This window comes from Cucurbita pepo, chromosome 16 (assembly GCF_057944985.1).
Source record: "Cucurbita pepo subsp. pepo isolate OVF chromosome 16, ASM5794498v1, whole genome shotgun sequence".
Classification (NCBI taxonomy): Eukaryota; Viridiplantae; Streptophyta; class Magnoliopsida; order Cucurbitales; family Cucurbitaceae; genus Cucurbita; species Cucurbita pepo.
Window position 1 is genome coordinate 1,399,894 of NC_141813.1, and position 21,060 is coordinate 1,420,953.

Below are 21,060 nucleotides of genomic sequence, written 5' to 3' on the forward strand. Positions count from 1 at the left end.
AATATATTTAAAAATAGTATATAAGGTATGAATAGTTGTATTTGTTTCGAAATAATTTAAATGTATGTATAAATCATAATTAATAAATTTATCTTAAACCATATTCTTAAATTAAATAATATATTTTAAAATAGTATAAAATGTGTGAATAGTTTTGCTTCAAAATAACAGCATGTATAAATAATATTTTTGATCGAAAAATCAATTAGATTTTGTACCTTTCGCTCAATCAATGAAAAAATGGGTCAGATTCTACAGGATCAAACCTATGGGACTTAAGTAAGGAATGATCGAAGGGAATCAAAAAAGAAAAAGAAAGAAAGAAAGAGGAGGGAGAGGGAAAAATAAGTAAATCAAAATGACAAGAGCCCAGATTACAAATCAATGAATGAAAACGTGACGGAATTGGTCCCGGGCACTCTTCGGGACGGAATAGAAGAGGGGAGGAGGGGGGAAGTTACCACAAGACCAGAGAAAGCGAGTTCAGTGCTTTGCTGCTTACGCTCCCCTTTCTCTTCTTCTCTGTCGGAGTGGCCAACCCACTCAATCTCTACAACTAGCTCATTTCTCGATGAGAGGACTTTGAACCTGACTGCTCAATCCTCTGCTGAACTCCGGCTCCTGAACCTCGTAAAGTATTGGTCGAGCGTCTTTGATCCTACACCTATTTATTTCGGAACAGTAAACACTCAATCAACTCCTTATGAATTAGGCGCTTTACTGTCATCCTTTGACAGTTAAAGAATAGAAATTCATACGGCTCAACCAACAAAGAGTCAATTCTTTTGCTGTCCAAACCATATGGAATCTAACTGAATGAAATTTCTCATAGATCTAGTAATAGCCTTTTTCTCGAGTTATAAGCAAAAGAGGTGAATTATCTAAGTTTCAAACTTCTTGCTTCATAATTCAGTTTGATCTATCTCTCATCTATCAATTGATATAGAATCCTTGAACAAAGCCTTTCGTTCATAAGACGAAAAAAGAAGCTGGAAACTCAAACTATTGAGATTTAGTAGTAGTTGAGGATCTAGAGATTCGAAGAACGGTAACCTAAAAGATCTAAAACATCAAGGAGTTGACCAGGCATTTACTTTGACTAGTTATTCAAACACAGTCAACTCTATGGCTGGCTTTCTTTAGTCTTGACTTTTTGTATCAGTAAACTATTCTTCTATTTACCTACTGAGTAAAGGGGAATGAATTTCTGTTTTTGGGAAGTCTCATGATCATCCAATTCTTTGTATAGGGAAGTTTACCTCGTTCAATCAAAGAGCTACTGAACCTGATAGAACCATATATTATTAATAATTATATATTATAATATAATATTATATATAAATATTTTATATAATTTTATCTTATAAGCCGAAACGGAAAATAACACATGTATAAATCATAATTAATAAATTTAGCATAAATCATATTTTTAAATTAAATAATTATTTGTACATAAACAATATATTTAAAATAGTTATATATATTAGATTATTCTAATATGTTTTATTTAAAAGAGTTATATATATTAGATTATTCTAATATGTTTTATTTAAAAGAGTTATATATATTAGGTTATTCTAATATGTTTTAAAAAGAGTCATATATTATCATAAACCATATTCCTAAATTAAATAATTGTGGGTTAGTTTATTTATCATATATTAAGTTATTCTAATATGTTTTAAAATAATATAAAATATTAAGGTATTTTTAAAATATATATATATAAAAAAAAAAAGAAATATGAATTTACTTGGATTCGAACTTGGCGTAAGTCTTCTTAGATTGACCAAAGTATCACTCTGTCAAACTCAATAAGGAAAAATTCTTAATATATTTTATATATTTAAATTTGGCTCGGGTCAACCCGATGGTTTTGCCCACGAACTCGAAATGCTAATCCAATCCAACCCAATCCTTATAGTTCGGGTTGGGTTGGTACGAGTTGTTGGGTTGTCGGGTTGAATATACACCCCTACTTTGTAGGTACACTTTGCTACCTACATCACTATTTCTAAGGATATAAAGATAGGTTTAAGATTTCAAATTAAATAGAGCAAGTTTGGAACTGTTAAGGATATTTATAGTTTACCATATATATTATATTTCATATTTTATTACAAGGCAAATATCTAATATTTGTCTTATTACCATAGGTATCTTTCCATTTATTGTTATTTCCATTTATTACTATTTTCGTATCCTTGTAATTTATTTGATTATAAATAATAACTCTCACACCATTTAGGTGTGGTGGATTCAGCAAACATTCTCATGATAGCAGAGCTATTTTGGTTTAGCAACCCGGATCCTTTATTTTCAATAGCTTCTGAATCCTCTACTGTTCTTCTCCACCACCCTTGCTAGCTTTGACGCCGCAGGGGCAGTCTTCATGGCTGCCGCAGGCGGAGCCGATTGATTACTCTTTGGCTCCACCCTTTTGACCTACAAATCATCCTTCGCCATACTCTATACATACAACCTCACCTTTTCCTCTTTCATTTTCTTCCCAATTTTTCTTTATCCTTCGTCCTTCACAGAAACTCTAATCTTAGTATCTTCGTCAGCATTCTCTTCGGAAATATATAGAATCTCGATAAGCCCATCTATCTTATGTAGAGATTTACCTTTGGAATTTGGGCGCCGCACTGGCCTCTTCGCCAACCAAGTTGGCGCTGCCCTTCTCGCCAAAATTGGCTCCTTCGCCCACTGTGGCGACTCTTCTGGCTTTAACATTGTCTTTGTCCCTTGCTCTTGGTTTCCCCTTCTACTTCTTGGGGTTAGACATATTCTCACCTGAGCCAAGGCAGCATCGTCGCTAAGCGACAATCCCTTTTCATGGGTTAGACATATTCTCGCCGAAGCCAAGGCAGCATCGCCGCTGAGCGACAATCCCTCTGCAGTTTTCGATGGGCAAAAAAGTGTTTCTGTACGCCTCCTCTAAACCAGGTTGTTGACATCTTCACGAAAAGTGTTTCTCAACTTCTTTGAATTTTTCAGATCCAAGCTTCACGTTCGTTCAAATTCGACGCTCAGCTTGGAGTGGGGTGTTAAGGATATTTAGTAATAAATTATAGTTTACCATATATATTATATTTGATATTTTATTATAAGGCAAATATCTAATATTTGTCTTATTACGTATCTTTCCATTTATTGTTATTTCCATTTATTACTAGTTCCGTATCCTTGTAATTTATTTGATTATAAATAAGATAACTCTCACACCATTTAGGTGTGGTGGATTAATCAAACATTTTCAAGAACCTAAACTAAGCTAGGGACTAAGAAACACCTAAAGAAACCTATTTCCAATCACGCGGTGCTTTCAGAGGCCTATGTTTTCATCTTCTAGGTGGGTAGCCATTCTTCAAACCTCACCTGCAGAGATAAAAGTGTGGTATACATAAAGGAAAAAGGAGAAGACGAACGATGGTTAATCCCTCGAAACGCGATGTCGGTGAACTTCGATTTGGGTTTTACGATCAAAGGAGGACTAACTCACGCCATAGGAAAGACGACCAACGAATCCAAGAGTACAGAGGGATTTGTGGGCTTGCCTCGTCGTAATTATTTTTCCATCGGCATGTTTGGGGTTATGGAAAATTGAGGTGTAAAATGGGATTTGTGTTTATAGGTACGTCTGAGACACTAAGGCATCATGGAAGTGTGCGGCAAGCCAATAGGACTCACGGTGGTCGAGATATGTAGCAAATCCACAGCCAAAGCCAAACGGCCCGATACCCTCAGCCTAATCGCGCAGCAGACATGTTCATGAAGCCCCAGCCGAGGCCTATTGCTACCCTTGCCTTTGGGCCCACGCTCAATACGCGCGACCTGTGATACCGAGAACCCGACCCGAAGTTCGCGCCTGAACGTGAACTGCAACCCGCACAAGTCAGCTCCACACCGGCACGTGTCTTATCCTCAGCCACTCTACTTGATCGGCTTGGCTCGGCTCCGGCTCAGCTCCGTCTCGTACCCTATGTTTTGGAGCCTTCTAAACTTAATTTGACCTTATTTAAGGCAATTAAGGTAAGTATGTAACGCCCCTAGTTTTCTTTAACCTAATTAGCGACGTTACCTTGTACTTGTATAATGAAAGAGCGAGAGTTTACGTGAGACAATCTCAATAATGACAATACGTTCATTATTATAAGTAGTTCATACCTGGAGGAAAACAATAACGACAGCCTAACCTAGAAAAAAATCAACAGATAACTAGAAGAAATAGAGTTATACTGACCTCAGATGGTCGGAACAATGGTGGGAATGGCTCTAGAAGGGTCGAAAACCTAGGAATTGGTATATTATTCATACGTCGAGCCGCTAAGCCGAGCTGCTAAGCCACGCCGCTGAGCCGAGCCAAGCCTGGAGTGCAACGGAGCCGCCGATGAAGCTGAAGCCGATGGGCTACGAAGACCACTGACGGCACAAGGTTTCTGGATGCGTCTGGGCATCACTGGTTTTGGGCCGAAATGGGACGCGACCCAGTGGTGGTGTCGGTCAAGACGACTCGCGGAATACCCGAGCACCGACCCGTGCCCGCCGCTTTGTCTTCCTCGCCCGAGCCTCGACAAACCCTGATCGCAGGTCCTGGTTACTGTCGTCGGTGGAATCATCATCATCCGTTCGTCCCTGATGTTGCGTCTATCCTTCCTTGCCCTAACTTACCTCAGCATCGGTTTGCTCCTATCTAAGGACTCACAGAAGTCTGAAGTCTCGCGACGTTTTCGATTCCTCGCCTAAACCTTTCGGCTCCTCCCTCACAGGTACGACAGTGACTCGAAAAGAAAATACCGCTACTAAGGTGCCTAGGGTTTAATATGGTGACTCAAGGCATTAATACGCCCTTGCTGGCAAGACATACCTCGCCGGAAATCTAGCGATTTCCGGCGGGCGTTTTTTTTTTTTGTTTTTTGAAACCCTTATAAGTGAGAACGAAATTGAAGGACGAGAGCGAGCTAAATTAGGAGGAGAACTTGGCTCGATTGGAAGACTTATCTTATATATGATAGCACGTGCCCAATGGCCCTTGCACATGTCATGTACGTTGTTATGGTATTAAGATGTGTTATGATGACGCTATGATGATATGATGATGTGATTTTATATGATATTATGATGTGTTACGATGATACTATGATGATATGATGATGTGATGTACTATGTTACTATGATACGTTGGGATGTTGATATGATGTGATGACATGAGATGCATGATGGTGATATGACATGATACGATGATATCTCGTGTTACACTGATGTACATATATGAAATGTCATATTGCATGATGATGAATTTTCTAATACATAACCACTAAATTATAAATGATGAATATGTTTGATTGGCATGACAACTAGGGTTTTAATAATAAAATTATTTAATTTATAATTATTAAAATTCTTAGAAATAACTCGAGGATGTAATTATTACTAGTATATAAAAATAATTCAATTCAAAATAATAAACAATTATGAAAAACTTAGCAGAAATCACCCTAATAATTTTGAAATTAAATAGGAATAAGTTAGAAAATATAACCTCGTAGTTTTATAGTGGTTAGGTCAAACTCGACCTACTCCACTCCCAAGTGTCTCCTAGGAATTTGAATAAAAATAAAGAACTTTCTTACTCTTTCATCGAATCAAAGCCTAACGGTTAGACATCTCTTTTTAGGAATTCGAGAGCAACCCCAATTCTTTGCACGACGTTACAAGTTTGGAATTTTGTAAGAACACACCACATTCTCTAAAAGAGTAGATTTAACAGTTTAGCACTGGCAACTATTTCCTCACAATACAATAAAACTCGCAACTATTTCTTCATAATACAATAAAATTGGAAGGTCGGAGAGAGCCACCAGAAGAATTTACAAAATTGAGAATTAAAGAATTATAACAACTGCGTGTAAAGGCAAGACACTGTATACCGTTTATAGTGACATCACAATAAAAAAACCATAACACATGCATAAAGCAATTGCATTTAATTTTGTAGATCTTAAATTATTAGAGAAATTACTGGTGGGTGACATTTTAAATTATTATTTTTACCGTAAAAAAGTCTACTAGGTTAGTTACGTGAAAAGTGCATTAAACACAGGTAAAACGGAAGTAAAATCTCTTAAACTGTGGCAGTTAAAACGGAAAGGTAAAACTACTCCAAATTTTACGGTGGTTCTTATGGTTAACCGTGGGCCCTCTCACTCTATATAATCCCACCTGCTCCATGCAATTGAACGTACTCCACTCTTCTCCAAAAATCCAAATTTAAAAAATTAAAAAAATAAATAGAACAGAAATATGAAATATTGCATTGATGCTCTCGCTCTCACGAGCTCGGTGATTTTCCTAGCCGCTTTTGCAAGCGTCTTTGCTGCTACACCACCTATTCCCGCCGAAAAATCGAAACTAGACGCTTGGTATTCCAAAAATGTGAAGCCCTTAACCGATCGCAAGGGGGAGCTTGATCCAGCCCTTGTGGCTGCTGAAGAACGCGCTACCGTGGTTAAAGTAAGAGCCGATGGAAGTGGAGATTTCAAGACGGTCACCGAAGCTATCGCTAGCGTTCCTCCTGGTAACACCAAACGTGTCGTGATTTGGATCGGAGGAGGAGTTTATAAAGAGAAGCTTACGATTGATAGGACTAGGCCATTTATTACCCTTTATGGCTCCCCTAATAATATGCCTAACTTGACATTTGACGGAGATGCTAAAACATACGGCACCGTTTACAGTGCATCTTTGAGCGTTGACTCTGATTATTTCGTCGCTGTCAATCTCGTCATTGAGGTAATTTGTTAATTAAACGTACTTTTGGTTAATTGGGTTTATAAGCTAGAAATATATCGAGCTTATACTCAAAATGGACAATATCATATCAATACTATACCACCATATCATTGTGGAGAATTGTGATTCTTAACACAGTATTAGAGTCATGCCCTTAACTTATCCATGTTAATTGGTTGTGATTCATACAAGTAACTTAGCCATATCAATAGAATTCTCAATTTTCACTTCATGCAGCTCGAGAATCTCCTCCCCTCTTGATCGGGACCAGTTCAGTCACGTTTTCATTCATTTGGAATCTGTGCTCTTCTGAGAATCTCCTCCCCTCTTCCATTCAATCCCAAAGAGTGATCGGGACCAGTTCAGTCACGTTTTCATTCATTTGGAACCAGTTCAGTCACGTTTTCATTCATTTGGAATCAGTTCAGTCACGTTTTCATTCATTTGGAATCTGTGCTCTTCTGAGAATCTCCTCCCCTCTTCCATTCAATCCCAAATAGTGACCGAGACCAATTTAGTCATGTTTTCATTCATTTGGAATTTGTGCTCTTCTAAGTCATTTTTATTTACTTATTATTACCTCTCTTTTTTTTTATTCCATTCGATCAGTCCTTAAGTCCCATAGGCTTGATCGGGTAGAATCTGACCCATTTTTTATTGAGCTTGATCGGGTAGAATCTGACCCATTTTTTATTGAGCTTGATCGGGTAGAATCTGACCCATTTTTTATTGAGCTTGATCGGGTAGAATCTGACCCATTTTTTATTGAGCTTGATCGGGTAGAATCTGACCCATTTTTTATTGAGCTTGATCGGTAATCGATTGACTTTTCAATCAAAGTACTATGTGAAATCTTTGCTCTGTCGTGCCCTTAACTTAACCATGTCAATAGAATTATGATAGTGTCGAACTAAATCATTTTATTAATTAGGTTTTTGTTATGATCCATTCGAGTCATGATTCCTAACATTCTTATTGGGTTTTCGTTATAATCTATTCAGAATTCATCTCCAAGACCAGATGGAAAGAGGAAAGGAGCTCAAGCATTAGCAGCTCGACTAAGAGGGAACAAAGCCGCAGTTTACAATTGCAAATTCATAGGGTTTCAAGACACCCTATGCGACGACGATGGCTTACATGTCTACAAGGACTGCTTCATACAAGGCACCGTGGACTTCGTCTTCGGCAAGGGAACATCGCTTTTCTTGAACACGCAGCTCGACGTGGTGGTGACCGACGACGAATTGGGAGTGATAACAGCACATTCAAGAGAAAAGCAAACGGACCCGAGCGGGTATGTGTTCGTGCATTGCAGCATTACAGGCACGGGCGGGAGGAACACCTTTTTGGGAAGATCTTGGAGGCCATGGTCTAGAGTTGTGTATGCCTACACCACCATGGCTGACATTATTAACCGTGAAGGGTGGAACGACATGAGAATCCCGGCTTTCCACAGTACGGTGTTCTTCGGAGAATATAAGTGTTCGGGGCCGGGATCGGAGACGAGCGGCCGAGTTGATTTCAGCAAGCAGTTGAGTAATAATGAAGTGAGGCCGTTTATCAACCTTGGGTTCGTGCAGAGTGAAAAGTGGCTGCTTCCTCCTCCCCAACTCTAGTGGCTTACATATTTTTAAGACTGCGGAGTGGCAATGTGAGTTTTGTGAGAGTTTTTGAGTTTATTTTTCATTTAATTTCTAAATATTAAAATCTTCAATTTTGACTTTAATTTTGAGTTTAGCTTTTATATTTTACATTTTTACTATTCACTATAGTAAATTAATTTAAAATACTGATCAAAATGAAAATAAAATATAAAATAATATAACATTTTAAAATTAAATTTAATAACAAATTGAAATTAGACACCAAACCGGTTAGATTTTGCAAAGCTAGAGTTCCTTATAGAATCCTTTTACAAAGAAAGCACTAACGAATTGATTCAGAATGGCTCTTAGATTGAATTTGGAATTTATACCAAGACGACTCACTGCAGAATTCTTGCTTGATCATGGCCAATCCAATGAATCGCTTGATCATGGCTAATCTAATTAATCTTGGTCATGGCTAATCCAATTTGTGTATGTGAAGAAATGCTTATGACATGTATGGATTAAGGCTTACACGTTAAGAATTTTTCCTTAGCTATGTCTCAAAGAGTTAGAAATGTACGATTAATTCAAAAATTGCATCATTTTCTTAAATTTTCATTGAAAACATATACATAGCTATATTTCTATTAGTAATAAGAATAGAAAGGAAACGCAAGTATTAGACTACATCACAGGGAACGCATGAAGCCTCGAGTATGCCAGGGTTGATTGTTCACTGACCATAAAACCCCATAGGTCTCCAAGGGGAATGTCTAAGGACAAGAACCAAGGTCTTCGATACAAAATCATGCCCAAAGTGGGGCTAACCCTCAAGAAAACGACATTAAAAGAAGATAGCAAGTCATCCCGAAGGAAATAGAAAAGTTGGGAATTAAGGTTGAATTAAGTATTCAGGTTTTCTAGCCATAAAGAGTTGAGGCATAAACCCACTTCAAATTTGTAAGATTATGGATGGAACGATTGAGTATAATTAAGATAGAACAAGTCATAGATATGCGAGCTACCAAGTCAAAAACACGAGCTAGTATTGAATTTCAAGGACTTCTCAAGGTAACAATGAAGAAAAGGTACGCTTCTAGAAATAAAGGTTCTCTCAAGTATAGGAGCCAAGAAGGACAATATATAAAAAATTTCCCGAAGTTTCAACATGATTGTTACGAGTGACTGTGAGGTATTTTGATCACTACTACCCACAACTGATATAATTTTCATGAACTAGATCTTCAAAGCTTTGTAAAAGTGGATATCCTGAATATAGAAGTTTAATTAAGCTTTAAAAAGAGTAATTGAATGGACCCTTAAGCTAACTTGATGTTCCTATATAGTAAGCGTCACGTCAAGCTCTCAGAGTACATAGAAGATTTACGCTGACGTGAGGTGTAGAAATTTGAAGTTCGAGATAGGTGACAAGGTATTCTTGAAGGCGTCCCTGATGAAAGGTTTTCTAAGGTTTAGACGAAAGAGTAAGTTGAGCCCACTCTTCATCATACCCTTCGACATTTTGGAACAAATTGGATCAGTGATGTCAGATTACCGGTTCCTCTCTATGGTACATGACTAGTATTCCATATAACCACGCTCTACAAGTACTTGACCGACTTGACACATGTGATAGACTATGAACCTCTGCAGATAGATGAAGACTTAAGTTATGAAGAGATGTCAGTAAGGATCTCAAGTTCCAACCACCTATTTAATACTTGAGATTTTTAAAAAGTCGTAGATACCAAAATTGCGGATGAGACAGAAGAGAAAAATGCTTTTAAAATTTTTCAGAAACTCAAGAAAATAGTGAAAATTAAAAAAATCAGTAAAATTTAAATAAAAGGATGTTAAAATTTAAATAAAATAGGAAGAAATCGTAAATCTGATCAGATTCTAGAAAAAAATTTAATGCATGTGAAGGAGACCAACCAGACGACGAAATATGTCACACAGAGATGAGGAGAGTGTGTTGGTCGTCGACGATGACACGTATCAAATGGTGAGACTAACAACGCATTGCAAGGCTAGCAGCAACCCGACTACTAACCCGATCCGACTCGCTCGCCCAATTTGAGAATCGAGGTGCGATCATGTTCAGCGCCCACAACCGATCCGACTCACTCGCCCAAAGAGAATATGCATGACTAGAATACAAGTTAGAAAATATGGATAAGTATGTTATGAATGATGTAAGAAATTACCAAAATGCCCCTATGATGAGATTTGTGATAAATGCTACTTTATATGGTTTTCGTTGTGTTAGAAAGGAAGATGGGCTATTGTGATATGTGTTCTGGGTGATTGATGAATGTTATCTCCCCGTTGAGACTGTTTGCTTGTATGTGTGCATGATAGAATGTGTAATCTCTAAGTGTTTGACTGGTGTTCTTCTTATTGAGCGTGCTTATCTGCACAGAACTAGGGCGTTAGAGTTAGGTTGGCTAAACGATGACTTAGGTCTAGAATCGTGAGCAATGACTAGAGGATCTAGATCCTAATGCTCCTGGACTAAGAAAAACTTGAGAAGTCAAAACAGAGTAGCATGGAGTCAGGAGTCTACATTAAGCCACGAAGCTGCCTAGAAATACAATAGACCTCCTCAGCTCCAAAATTTAACTAAGGTAAAGTTTAAATTGTGGATTACGTGGTTAGGTGATCGGTAGGAATATCTCCCTAACAAAGCATGCATGAGAGAACTCAATTAAGATTAGGGCTCTATAGCTAGTGTGGTTTACATGTTGATCCATGAGTGATAAGAGGTTTAGACCCGTGTGCACCTAGAGATTGGTTTAGCTCGATGAGCTAACCCTAAACATACTGGAAACGAGAGATGAGATTTAAATGGCCTATATGCCCATAAGTATCTGGCGTACCTCTACAACATTCAGGAATAACAAAGGTAGCTTTCTAAGCCGACGGCTTGAGTTCCATATGCATCCTCCATGATTTCTTATTTTAAGGGAACTTACAAAAGTAAATAAGGGCATTCAACTTTAAAACTACTTGCTGAAATAGCTCAAATCCATATACTGGTCTGACCTCAAATAGGTTCATTTTCACACATGGAAAGTTGCTGATCTAGTGTCACCGCCTTGTGGTCAACTCTAGTGTGAAAATGAAGTAAATTGTCCATTGTTGACACGAGACAGTTCGTTCACTCGACGTGGGTGCATGACCCGAGTGTCCTGCTGATCAGAGGAGTCACACCAGTTGTGTTGGCTTGCTACGAGAGGAGGGGTTATGCTGAGGGTGTTTGAACCGTGTTGTGAGATCCCACGTCGGTTAGGAAAGAGAACGAAACACCCATTATAAGAGTGTGGAAACCTCTCCCTAACAGATGTGTTTTAAAAATCTTGAGAGGAAGCCCGAAAGGAAAAGTGCAAAGAGAACAATATACATGTCATGATGTTTCAAACGAAGCTTCTCATTCGAGAAAATTGTTCCAGCAGTAACAGATGAAGCGATAGAAACTATTATTAGCATAAGGACAATGCACCAGAACCATTAGAAATGTGACAGAAAAACCATAAATTCACCAGAACCATCAGCTTCGTTTTTGGTTTGGATGACAATGCAGCCGAAGTTTACCATCTATTTCAAGGAGTTTCCGATGTCGATCACAAACCGATATCGAACATCAGCTTTTGCAAGCCTTTCGATGGCCGAGTTAATGTCGTCCATCTGAATGAGTTCAATATCTGCAGTGATGTTGTTCTTAGCACAGAAATCCAACATCTCCTGTGTCTCTTTCAGCCCTCCAAAGTTGCTACCACCAACCATCCTCCTACCTGTAACCAAAAGTTGAAAAATGGCAAAGATTTTTCTTCAGTTTAGCACCAAAAAATACGAAACAATTTCGGTTTCTACATGAGACATCGATTTCGCCTCACCGAGAACTAGAGAAACAACTGGCAGCTCTAGAGGCTTGTTAGGCAAACCCACAGTGACCAACTTTCCATTCAGCTTTAGCAGGCTGAGCAACGGAGCAAGAGCATGGATAGCGGATACAGTGTCGATAATATAATCCATCGTCCCCATGGCAGCCTGAACAGAACGAAAAAGCATTACATATAACTAAGATCACATTCATATTTCAAGAACAATGATAAATCCAAAGGACTAGACTGATTCAAAAATGGTATCGACCATTCGAAGGACTAGACTTATAACAGCTCAAACCCACCGCTAACAGATATTGTCCGCTTTGGCCTGTCACGTATCACCGTCAGCCTCACGGTTTCTAAAACGCATCTACTAGGGAGAGGTTTCCACACCCTTACAAGGAATGTTTCGTTCCCCTCTTCAACCGACATGGGATCTCACAAGACTGATTAAAATAACGTGCAGACAAAAAAGGGAGTAAATATATATTCCAAGACAAACCAATGGATCATTAGTAACTACTTAAGAGTTGGTTTAAGAGAGAGAGTGTGAGATCGCACATCGGATGGGGACAAGAACGAAGCATTCTTTATAAGGGTGTGGAAACCTCTCCCTAGAATACGCATTTTGCTCAAAAAGGACAATATCTGCTAGCAGTGGACTTAGGCTGTTACAAATGGTATCAGAGCCAGACACCTGACGATGTACCAGCAAGGAGGTTGAGCCCCAAAGGGGGTGGACATGAGGCGGTGCGCCAGCAAGAACGTTGGGCCCCATAGGGGTGTGGATGGAGGATCCCACATCAATCGGAGAAGGGAACGAGTGCCAGCGAGGACGCTGGACCTCAAAGGAGGGTGGATTGAGAGATCCCATATCGGTTGGAGAGAAGAACAAAGCATTCTTTATAAGGGTGTTGAAACCTCTCCCTAGGAAATACGTTATAAAAACCTTGAGGGGAAACTCAAAAGGAAAAGCTGAAAGACGACAATATCTGCTAATGGTGCACTTGGGCCGTTACATCTAAAACTTTAAAAGCGAAATCCAAACATAAATGAAAAATCGAACCTTCAACTGTTCGGGATCACTTGAAACAAGAAAAGCATCAGCACCGAGCCTGTCGATGGCCTCTTCCTTCTTTCTTGGAGAGGTACTAATGACAGTAACTTTCAACCCAAATGCCTTACCAAACTTAACAGCAACATGACCAAGCCCACCAAGTCCAACCACACCCAAATGCTTACCAGATTCAGTCATTCCATAGTATTTCATAGGACTATAAACTGTGATTCCAGCACAAAGAAGTGGAGCTCCAGCATCAAGAGGTAAGTTGTCGGGAAATCGGAGCACGAAATGCTGATTGACGACGATCTTATCAGAATAACCACCATAATTCTTCACTCCATCATATGAATGTGAGTTGTAAGTATATATCAACTTGGGGCAGTAACTCTCCAAGTCCTGATCACAATTCTCACAACTTTTGCAAGATCCAACTATGACACCAACCCCAACTTGATCGCCCGCTTTGAATTTCTTCACATTATTCCCAACAGAGGTCACAACACCAACAATCTCATGCCTGAAAAACATCAATCCTAATTCTTATCAAATTCTTCTACGAAGAATCTAATTGTAATTTGAGTACAAACTAAAAGTAGACACAAGTACAAAGAACTAGCTACCCTGGGACTATTGGATAATTTGTGATACCCCAATCATTCTTGAGCAAGTGCAGATCAGAATGGCAAACCCCACAGTAAAGGATTTTGATACTCACATCATCAGCACCATTATCTCTGCAGACAAAACAATAATTCAAATGATACCAACTATTAGCACGGGGTTAATTAGTTTACGTCAGAATAGCACAATAAACGTTCTAGCATCAAGAACAGAGTATTAGAATTGCTTTTGAAGGAGTAAAAACTGCTTTCAGCTAATCAAGAACAGAGTATTAGAATCGCTTTCGGAGGAGTAAAAACTGCTTTCAGCGAATCAAAAGAACTTCTAAAAAATTTCGTGGTGTTTAAGAGGAAGAAATTAAATGGAAGATCTGAAATATGTTTCTGTAACTAAAAGTTATAATCGAAATGCTAAATCGTCGAGAAAACGTGATCCCAGTCAAACTCTACCTAAGATCCAATAATTTAAAATCAAATTCTACCTACGATCCAATCATTGAATATCACAATTAATTAATAAACTACGAACACATACAAACGCAACAGAGTACAGAATCTTCACAATCCTTCGGAGAGAAACAAAATCAAACGACTGAATCGTTAAATAAGTGATCAAGAACACAAGGAGGTGAAGAGGAATTGACCTTCGAGAGAAATGAAATGGAGAGAGTAATCCGGATGTATCTCGGGCAGCCCATCCAAAAGCCTTGTTTGGGTGTTCATCTTCTGGAGATTTCGCCATTTTAGCGTCGGATTTGAGATTCCAGAGTTCAATTTACAGTGTTTTTTTTGGGGCTAAATGGGCTGTGCTTATAATTTATGAGTGTGCCCCCACCCACTCGTGTCAATTATTAATTGGTCCACATTTCAATAAATATATCGAACAAATATTTGTTCTTCATGTGTCCTATCTTCTTTTGTCCCCACCAAAATAAAAAAAATAAAAAAACAAAACAAAGATTTTTTTAGTTCCAACACATGGAGGACTTTGTGTCCCGTTACGTTTATATATATCAATAAACTAATTTGGGACGGAAGATATTTTGATTAATGGCTAAAAAAGACTCCAGAACGCAACACTCGAAACACAGGTTTATTGCCTGTATTGATTTATTAACACGAAAGATTTATGAACTTCAGATTTCATAACTCAACTCAGTTCCCCAAACGATTTCTACAAATGCTCTAAAGCAGTACGTGAGTTCGGTTCAAAACATTGTGAGACAGTTCAGTCTATATCCGATGTGGACACTAGAGCTTTAAGAGGACCGAGAAGGACGCACCTCTGGTGTATCCGTTATCGTGCCCACGACAAACGCTGAGTACATTGAATACAATTGTTCAACCATGGTAAATGCTTATCAATGAAAACATATTATTATAATATAAAAAAACATAATAATAAAAGGTTTCAACGTGATAGATCTTTCATGAGAGTAAAAGCACATAAAATGATATTTTCTGCATTATTTTCTTCTCATCGTAGCCCAAACCTATTATTGTACAGTCGATTTGAACGAGTTTTCGATGTCGATCACGAACCGATATTTAACATCAGCTTTCCCGAGCCTTTCGATAGCTGAGTTAATGTCATCCATCTTAATGAGCTCAATATCAGCTGTAATGTTGTGTTTTCCACAGAAATCCAACATCTCTTGTGTCTCTTTCAGTCCACCAAAGTTGCTTCCAGCAATCAATCTCCTTCCTGTAAGCAATTTTGAAAAGGAAAAAGATTTAAGGGGTAGTTTTTGTTAGCGTTATATCAAACTAGTGTCACAAACGGATCGATAAATTTTCTCTACCAGAGACTAGGAACCCGAGCGATAGTTCAACTGGTTTGTTAGGTAACCCGACCGCGACCAACTTTCCGTTGAGGTTTAGCAGACTAATCAATGGATCAAGAGCATGAACAGCAGATATTGTGTCCAAAATGTAATCCATAGTTCCCATGGCAGCCTACACCAAATGAAGTAAACGATGATTAACGTAGACGACATGATACTTCGTGAGTCGGTGATTTAGACGAGAAATAAAGTCATCGAAGAAAAGAAATGTTGAAATATCTACGACTTCTTAGAAATTTGAGTATCATGTTCGGGAAGGAAAATATATATTTTTGCCTAACTAAAATTAACATCATTGAACAATCTATAGTCAACTCATGATATAGTAGGAAGATCACCCAAAAGCTTAAAGTTGATATCCTTAAGGATGTTGGGCTCTTAAGGGGGGTGGATTGTGAGATCCCACGTCGGTTGGGAAGGAGAACGAAGCATTCTTTATAAGGGTGTGGAAACCTCTCCCTAGCAGACACGTTTTAAAAACTTTGAGTGGAAAGTTGAAAGGAAAAGTCGAAAGGGAAAGCCCAAAGAGAACAATATCTGTTAAGGAGAGTGGATTGTGAGATCTCACATCGGTTGGGGGAGGAGAACGAAGCATTTTTTATACGAGTGTGGAAACTTCTCCCTAATAGACGCGTTTTATAAACCTTGAGGGGAATCCCGAAAAAGAAAGTCCAAAAAGGACAATATCTGCTCATGGTAGGTTTGGGCTATTACACTATCAATTGATACTATTGTAGCTCAAACACACGACCTTCGACTCTAATACAAAACTAATCTATTACTAGAACAAAAAGATTAAGAACTAGGATGAATTCAATCTTTTATTTGTAAGTTTGGTTCGCTCACGTACCTTCAATTGGTCGGGATCACTCGATACAACGAAAGCATCGGCCCCGAGCCTGTCGATTGCTTCCTCCTTCTTCCTAGGAGAGGTACTAATAACAGTAACTTTCAACCCAAATGCCTTACCAAACTTAACAGCAACATGACCAAGCCCGCCAAGTCCAGCCACACCCAAATGCTTACCAGGTTCAGTCATTCCAAAATATTTCATTGGACTATAAACAGTAATTCCAGCACATAGGAGAGGAGCCCCAGCATCAAGAGCTAAGTTCTTAGGAAATCGAACAACAAAATGTTGATCGACGACGATCTTGTCGGAATAGCCACCGTAATTCTTCGATCCATCGATTGCAGGAGAATTGTATGTATATTCCATCTTGGGACAGTAACTCTCCAAGTCTTGTTTACAATTTTCACAGTTTCTACAAGATCCAACAATGACACCAACCCCAACTTCATCGCCTGCTTTGAATTTCTTCACATTTTTTCCAACAGAAGTCACAACACCAACAATCTCATGCCTGAAAATCATAAATCCTTTCAACCAATGTCATATAATAGTAAATTTGAACTACAAGCTAATGTACAACTAACAACAGAGCATATACCAATCTTTTAACAATTGTAAACGGACTTATGCATTAAAACAAGTCATAAATAGCATTCCAGTCCAAGCCCACCGCTAGCAGATATTGTCTGTTTTGGCATGTTACGTATCACCGTTTGCGTTACAGTTTTAAAATGCGTTTGCTAGGGAGAGGTTTCCACATCCTTACAAGGAATGCTTCTTTCCCCTCTCCAACCGATGTGGGATCTCACAATCCACCCCCCTTCGGAGCCCAGCGTCCTCACTCGCACACTGCCCAGTGTCTGTCTCTGATACCATTTTTGTAATAGCTTTAGCCCACCGCTAGCAAATATTGTCCACTTTGGTCTGTTACATATCGCCGTCAGCCTCACGATTTTAAAACGTGTCTACTAGGGAGAGGCTTCCAACATCTGACAATGAATGTTTTGTTCCCCTCTCCAACCGACGTGGGATCTCACAATCCATCCCCTTAAGGGTCTAACGTCTTCGCTAACACAACGCCCGATGTCTGGCTCTGATACCATTTGTAATAGGCCAAGCCCTCTGCTAGCAGATATTGTGCACTTTGACCCGCTACGTATCGCCTTCAGCTTCACGGTCATAAAATGTGTTTGCTAGGGATAGGTTTCCACACCCTTACAAGGAATGCTTCATTACCCACTCCAACCGATGTGGGATCTCACAATCAACCCCCTTTGGGGGTCCAGCGTCCTCGCTGGCACGCCGCCCAGTGTTTGACTCAGATACCATTTGTAACGGTCCGAGCCCACCGTTAGCAGATATTGTCCACTTTGGCTCGTTACGTATCGTCGTCGGCCTCACGGTTTTAAAATGCATCTGCTAAGGAGAGGTTTCCACACCTTTATAAGGTATGTTTCGTTCCCTTCTCCAACCGACGTGGGATCTCACAATTCCACGAGCTTTTTTCATCCAACTTCTTCTAATACTCCAAATAACAAATCATTAAAACATTTTTTTTTTCTTTTCTTCTATCATACCCAGGGACTATAGGATAATCTGTGGCCCCCCAGTCATTCTTGAGCATATGCAAATCAGAGTGGCAAACCCCACAGTAAAGGATTTTGATAGAGACATCATCATCACCATTTTTCCTGCCAAAAAAACAAAATATAATAATGAGCTCTAGAATAAAGGAATAAAAAATTACAGAGTAAACTTTAGCTGATTAAGAGTGATCTTCAACATTTAAACCTGCTTAGTTACCTTTCTAAACTTCTATTAAAAAATTTAAAGCATCTAATCAGAGGAAGCAATTCATGGAATGAGTTTAGGAATTCTAGTACACAAAATTGGAAGTAATGCATTGATTTTTGGAAAAACAATCATCACACAAATAAGTAAAATGCTAAACCACCTACTAAAATTAATCATCTATCAAAGATCTAGCCGAGATTATTTGTGAGATCCCACATCAATTGAATAGAAGAACAAAACATTCCTTATAAGAGTGTGAAAACCTCTCTCTAGTAGAGGCATTTTAAAACCTTGAGGGGAAGCCCGAAAGGGAAAGCCCAAAAAGAACAATAATATCTACCGGAAGTGGGCTTGAGTTGTTTGAAAATGACATCAAAGACAGAAATCAAGTAGTGTGAGTGAGGATGTTGGGCTCCCAAAGGGAGTGGATTGTGAGATCTCACATCTTTGGGAGCGGATTGTGAGATCCCACATCTTTAGGAGCAATTCCTTATAAGAGTGTGAAAACGACGCGTTTTAAAACCTTGAGGGAAAACTTGAAAGGAAAAGCGCAAAAGAGGACAATATCTACTAGTAGTCGGCTTGAATGGTTACAAAATGATATTAGAGACAGAAAACAAGCAATGTGTCAGTGAGGATGCTGGAAGGCTCCCAAATGGTTGGATTGTAAGATCTCATATCTTTGGGAGTGGATTGTGAGATCCCACGTCTTTAGGAACGGATTGTGAGATCCCACGTCTTTAGGAACGGATTGTGAGATCCCACATCTTTAGGAACGGATTGTGAGATCCCACGTCTTTAGGAACGGATTGTGAGATCCCACGTCTTTAGGAACGGATTGTGAGATCCCACGTCCGTCTTTAGGAACGGATTGTGAGATCCCACGTCTTTAGGAACGGATTGTGAGATCCCGTCTTTAGGAACGGATTGTGAGATCCCGTCTTTAGGAACGGATTGTGAGATCCCGTCTTTAGGAACGGATTGTGAGATCCCACGTCTTTAGGAACGGATTGTGAGATCCCACGTCTTTAGGAACGGATTGTGAGATCCCACGTCTTTAGGAACGGATTGTGAGATCCCACGTCTTTAGGAACGGATTGTGAGATCCCACGTCTTTAGGAACGGATTGTGAGATCCCACGTCTTTAGGAACGGATTGTGAGATCCCACGTCAGTTAAAGGGGGAAAACACATTCCTTATAAGGGTGTGAACGGATGTATTTCAAAACCTTAAAGGGAAACCCGAAAAGAAGAGTCCAAAGATGAAAATATCTACAGATTTGAGTTATTACATTTTGTTGGATCAACTAAAGTATAGTTTAATAGGTCATAATATCATCAACCAGTAAAGGAACAGAAGAAAACAAGATTTAATGAGTAAGAAAAAGGTAAGTAGAAAAAGGGACTGAATCTTCCATTATTTCGGGTCAATTTCTCCAAAAGGAAAAACCCTACCAAATAACTTAGAATGCCATTAACGACTAAACTAAGGAGCTTAAACATCCATTTCATCCATTTTAAACACAAAGAAATTTCCAGGAAGAGATAGCAAAATCTAGAGATTATATTTCCATAAGAGAAAGAAATCGACCTTCGAGAGAAACGGAAAGGGGAGAGTAAGCCGGAAGAATCTCGAGCAGCCCAACCAAAAGCCTTGTGTGGATGTTCATCTTCCGGTGATTTCGCCATTGTTTCCCCCCAAAATTTGAGGCGCAGTTTTTTGAGCACAGAACAGAGTTCTTTCTGTAAATGAGGGCCGCATGTGAACTGTTTTCTTGACCCATCTTTATGATTTTTTGACGGAGGTAGGTGTAAATCAATGGTTGTACAAATTTTTAATTAATTTCTTTTAATTGTTAAAATAAAATATTATTTTTGCCAGATCCATACGAAGATGTGTAAATCTTTTTCTAACCGACGTGTTTTAAAATTGTGAGAATGACAGCGTAACGGGCCAAAGTAGACAATATATGTATGCAGTGGGCTTGGGTTATTACAAACGTTATAAATGGTATTAGAACCAAACACCGAGTGGTGTGCCAGTGAGAACGTTGAGTCCCTAAAGAGAGTGGATTGTGAGATCCCACGTCGATTTGAGAGTTGAACGAATATTATCAAAGCCAAACATCGAGTGGTGTGCCAGCGAGGACGTTCGGCCTCTAAAGTGTGGATTGTGAGATCCCACATCAGTTGGAGAGTGGATCGAAGCACCCCTTATAATAACCCAGTATTGAGAGGGGATTAGGGAGCACATGAGTAATTCAGCTCATAATGAGTGTCACTAGCATGTGTAAATCTCTTTCTAACATACGCCTTTTAAAATTGTGAGGATGATAGCGTAACGAGCCAAAATAGACAATATCTGTCTGTAGTGGGCTTGAGTTATTACAAACGTTACAAATGGTATTAGAGCCAAACACGGAGTGGTGAGCCAGTGAGGACATTGAGCGCCTAAAGAGAGTGGATTGTGAGATCCCACATCGATTTGAGAGTGGAACGAATAGTATCAAAGCCACACATCGAGCGGTGTGCCAGCGAGAACGTTCGGCCTCTCAAGAGAGTGGATTGTGAGATCCCACATCAGTTGGAGAGTGGATCGAAGCACCCCTTATAATA

The 21,060-nt window shown here is 39.1% G+C and overlaps 3 protein-coding genes across 3 annotated transcripts; 1 reads left to right on the forward strand and 2 right to left on the reverse strand.

The window, feature by feature from the left end:
* The first annotated feature begins 6,252 nt into the window (after window positions 1-6,252).
* Window positions 6,253-8,532, forward strand: LOC111777132 (pectinesterase PPME1-like). Its single transcript, XM_023656592.2, has 2 exons — window positions 6,253-6,795; window positions 7,797-8,532. The coding sequence occupies exons 1-2, from the start codon at window positions 6,307-6,309 to the stop codon at window positions 8,409-8,411; spliced, it is 1,104 nt and encodes a 367-aa protein (XP_023512360.2). The 5' UTR covers window positions 6,253-6,306; the 3' UTR covers window positions 8,412-8,532.
* Window positions 8,533-11,793: 3,261 nt separating this feature from the next.
* LOC111777134 (putative mannitol dehydrogenase) lies at window positions 11,794-14,759 on the reverse strand. Its single transcript, XM_023656594.2, has 5 exons — window positions 14,599-14,759; window positions 13,955-14,068; window positions 13,338-13,851; window positions 12,281-12,434; window positions 11,794-12,178 (listed from the first exon to the last, which is right to left on the reverse strand). The coding sequence occupies exons 1-5, from the start codon at window positions 14,694-14,696 to the stop codon at window positions 11,982-11,984; spliced, it is 1,077 nt and encodes a 358-aa protein (XP_023512362.2). The 5' UTR covers window positions 14,697-14,759; the 3' UTR covers window positions 11,794-11,981.
* Window positions 14,760-15,309: 550 nt separating this feature from the next.
* Window positions 15,310-20,219, reverse strand: LOC111777133 (putative mannitol dehydrogenase). Its single transcript, XM_023656593.2, has 5 exons — window positions 20,036-20,219; window positions 18,229-18,342; window positions 16,649-17,162; window positions 15,757-15,910; window positions 15,310-15,659 (listed from the first exon to the last, which is right to left on the reverse strand). Exons 1-5 carry the CDS (start codon window positions 20,131-20,133, stop codon window positions 15,451-15,453), a joined length of 1,089 nt encoding a protein of 362 aa, XP_023512361.2. The 5' UTR covers window positions 20,134-20,219; the 3' UTR covers window positions 15,310-15,450.
* Between the last annotated feature and the right edge of the window lie 841 nt (window positions 20,220-21,060).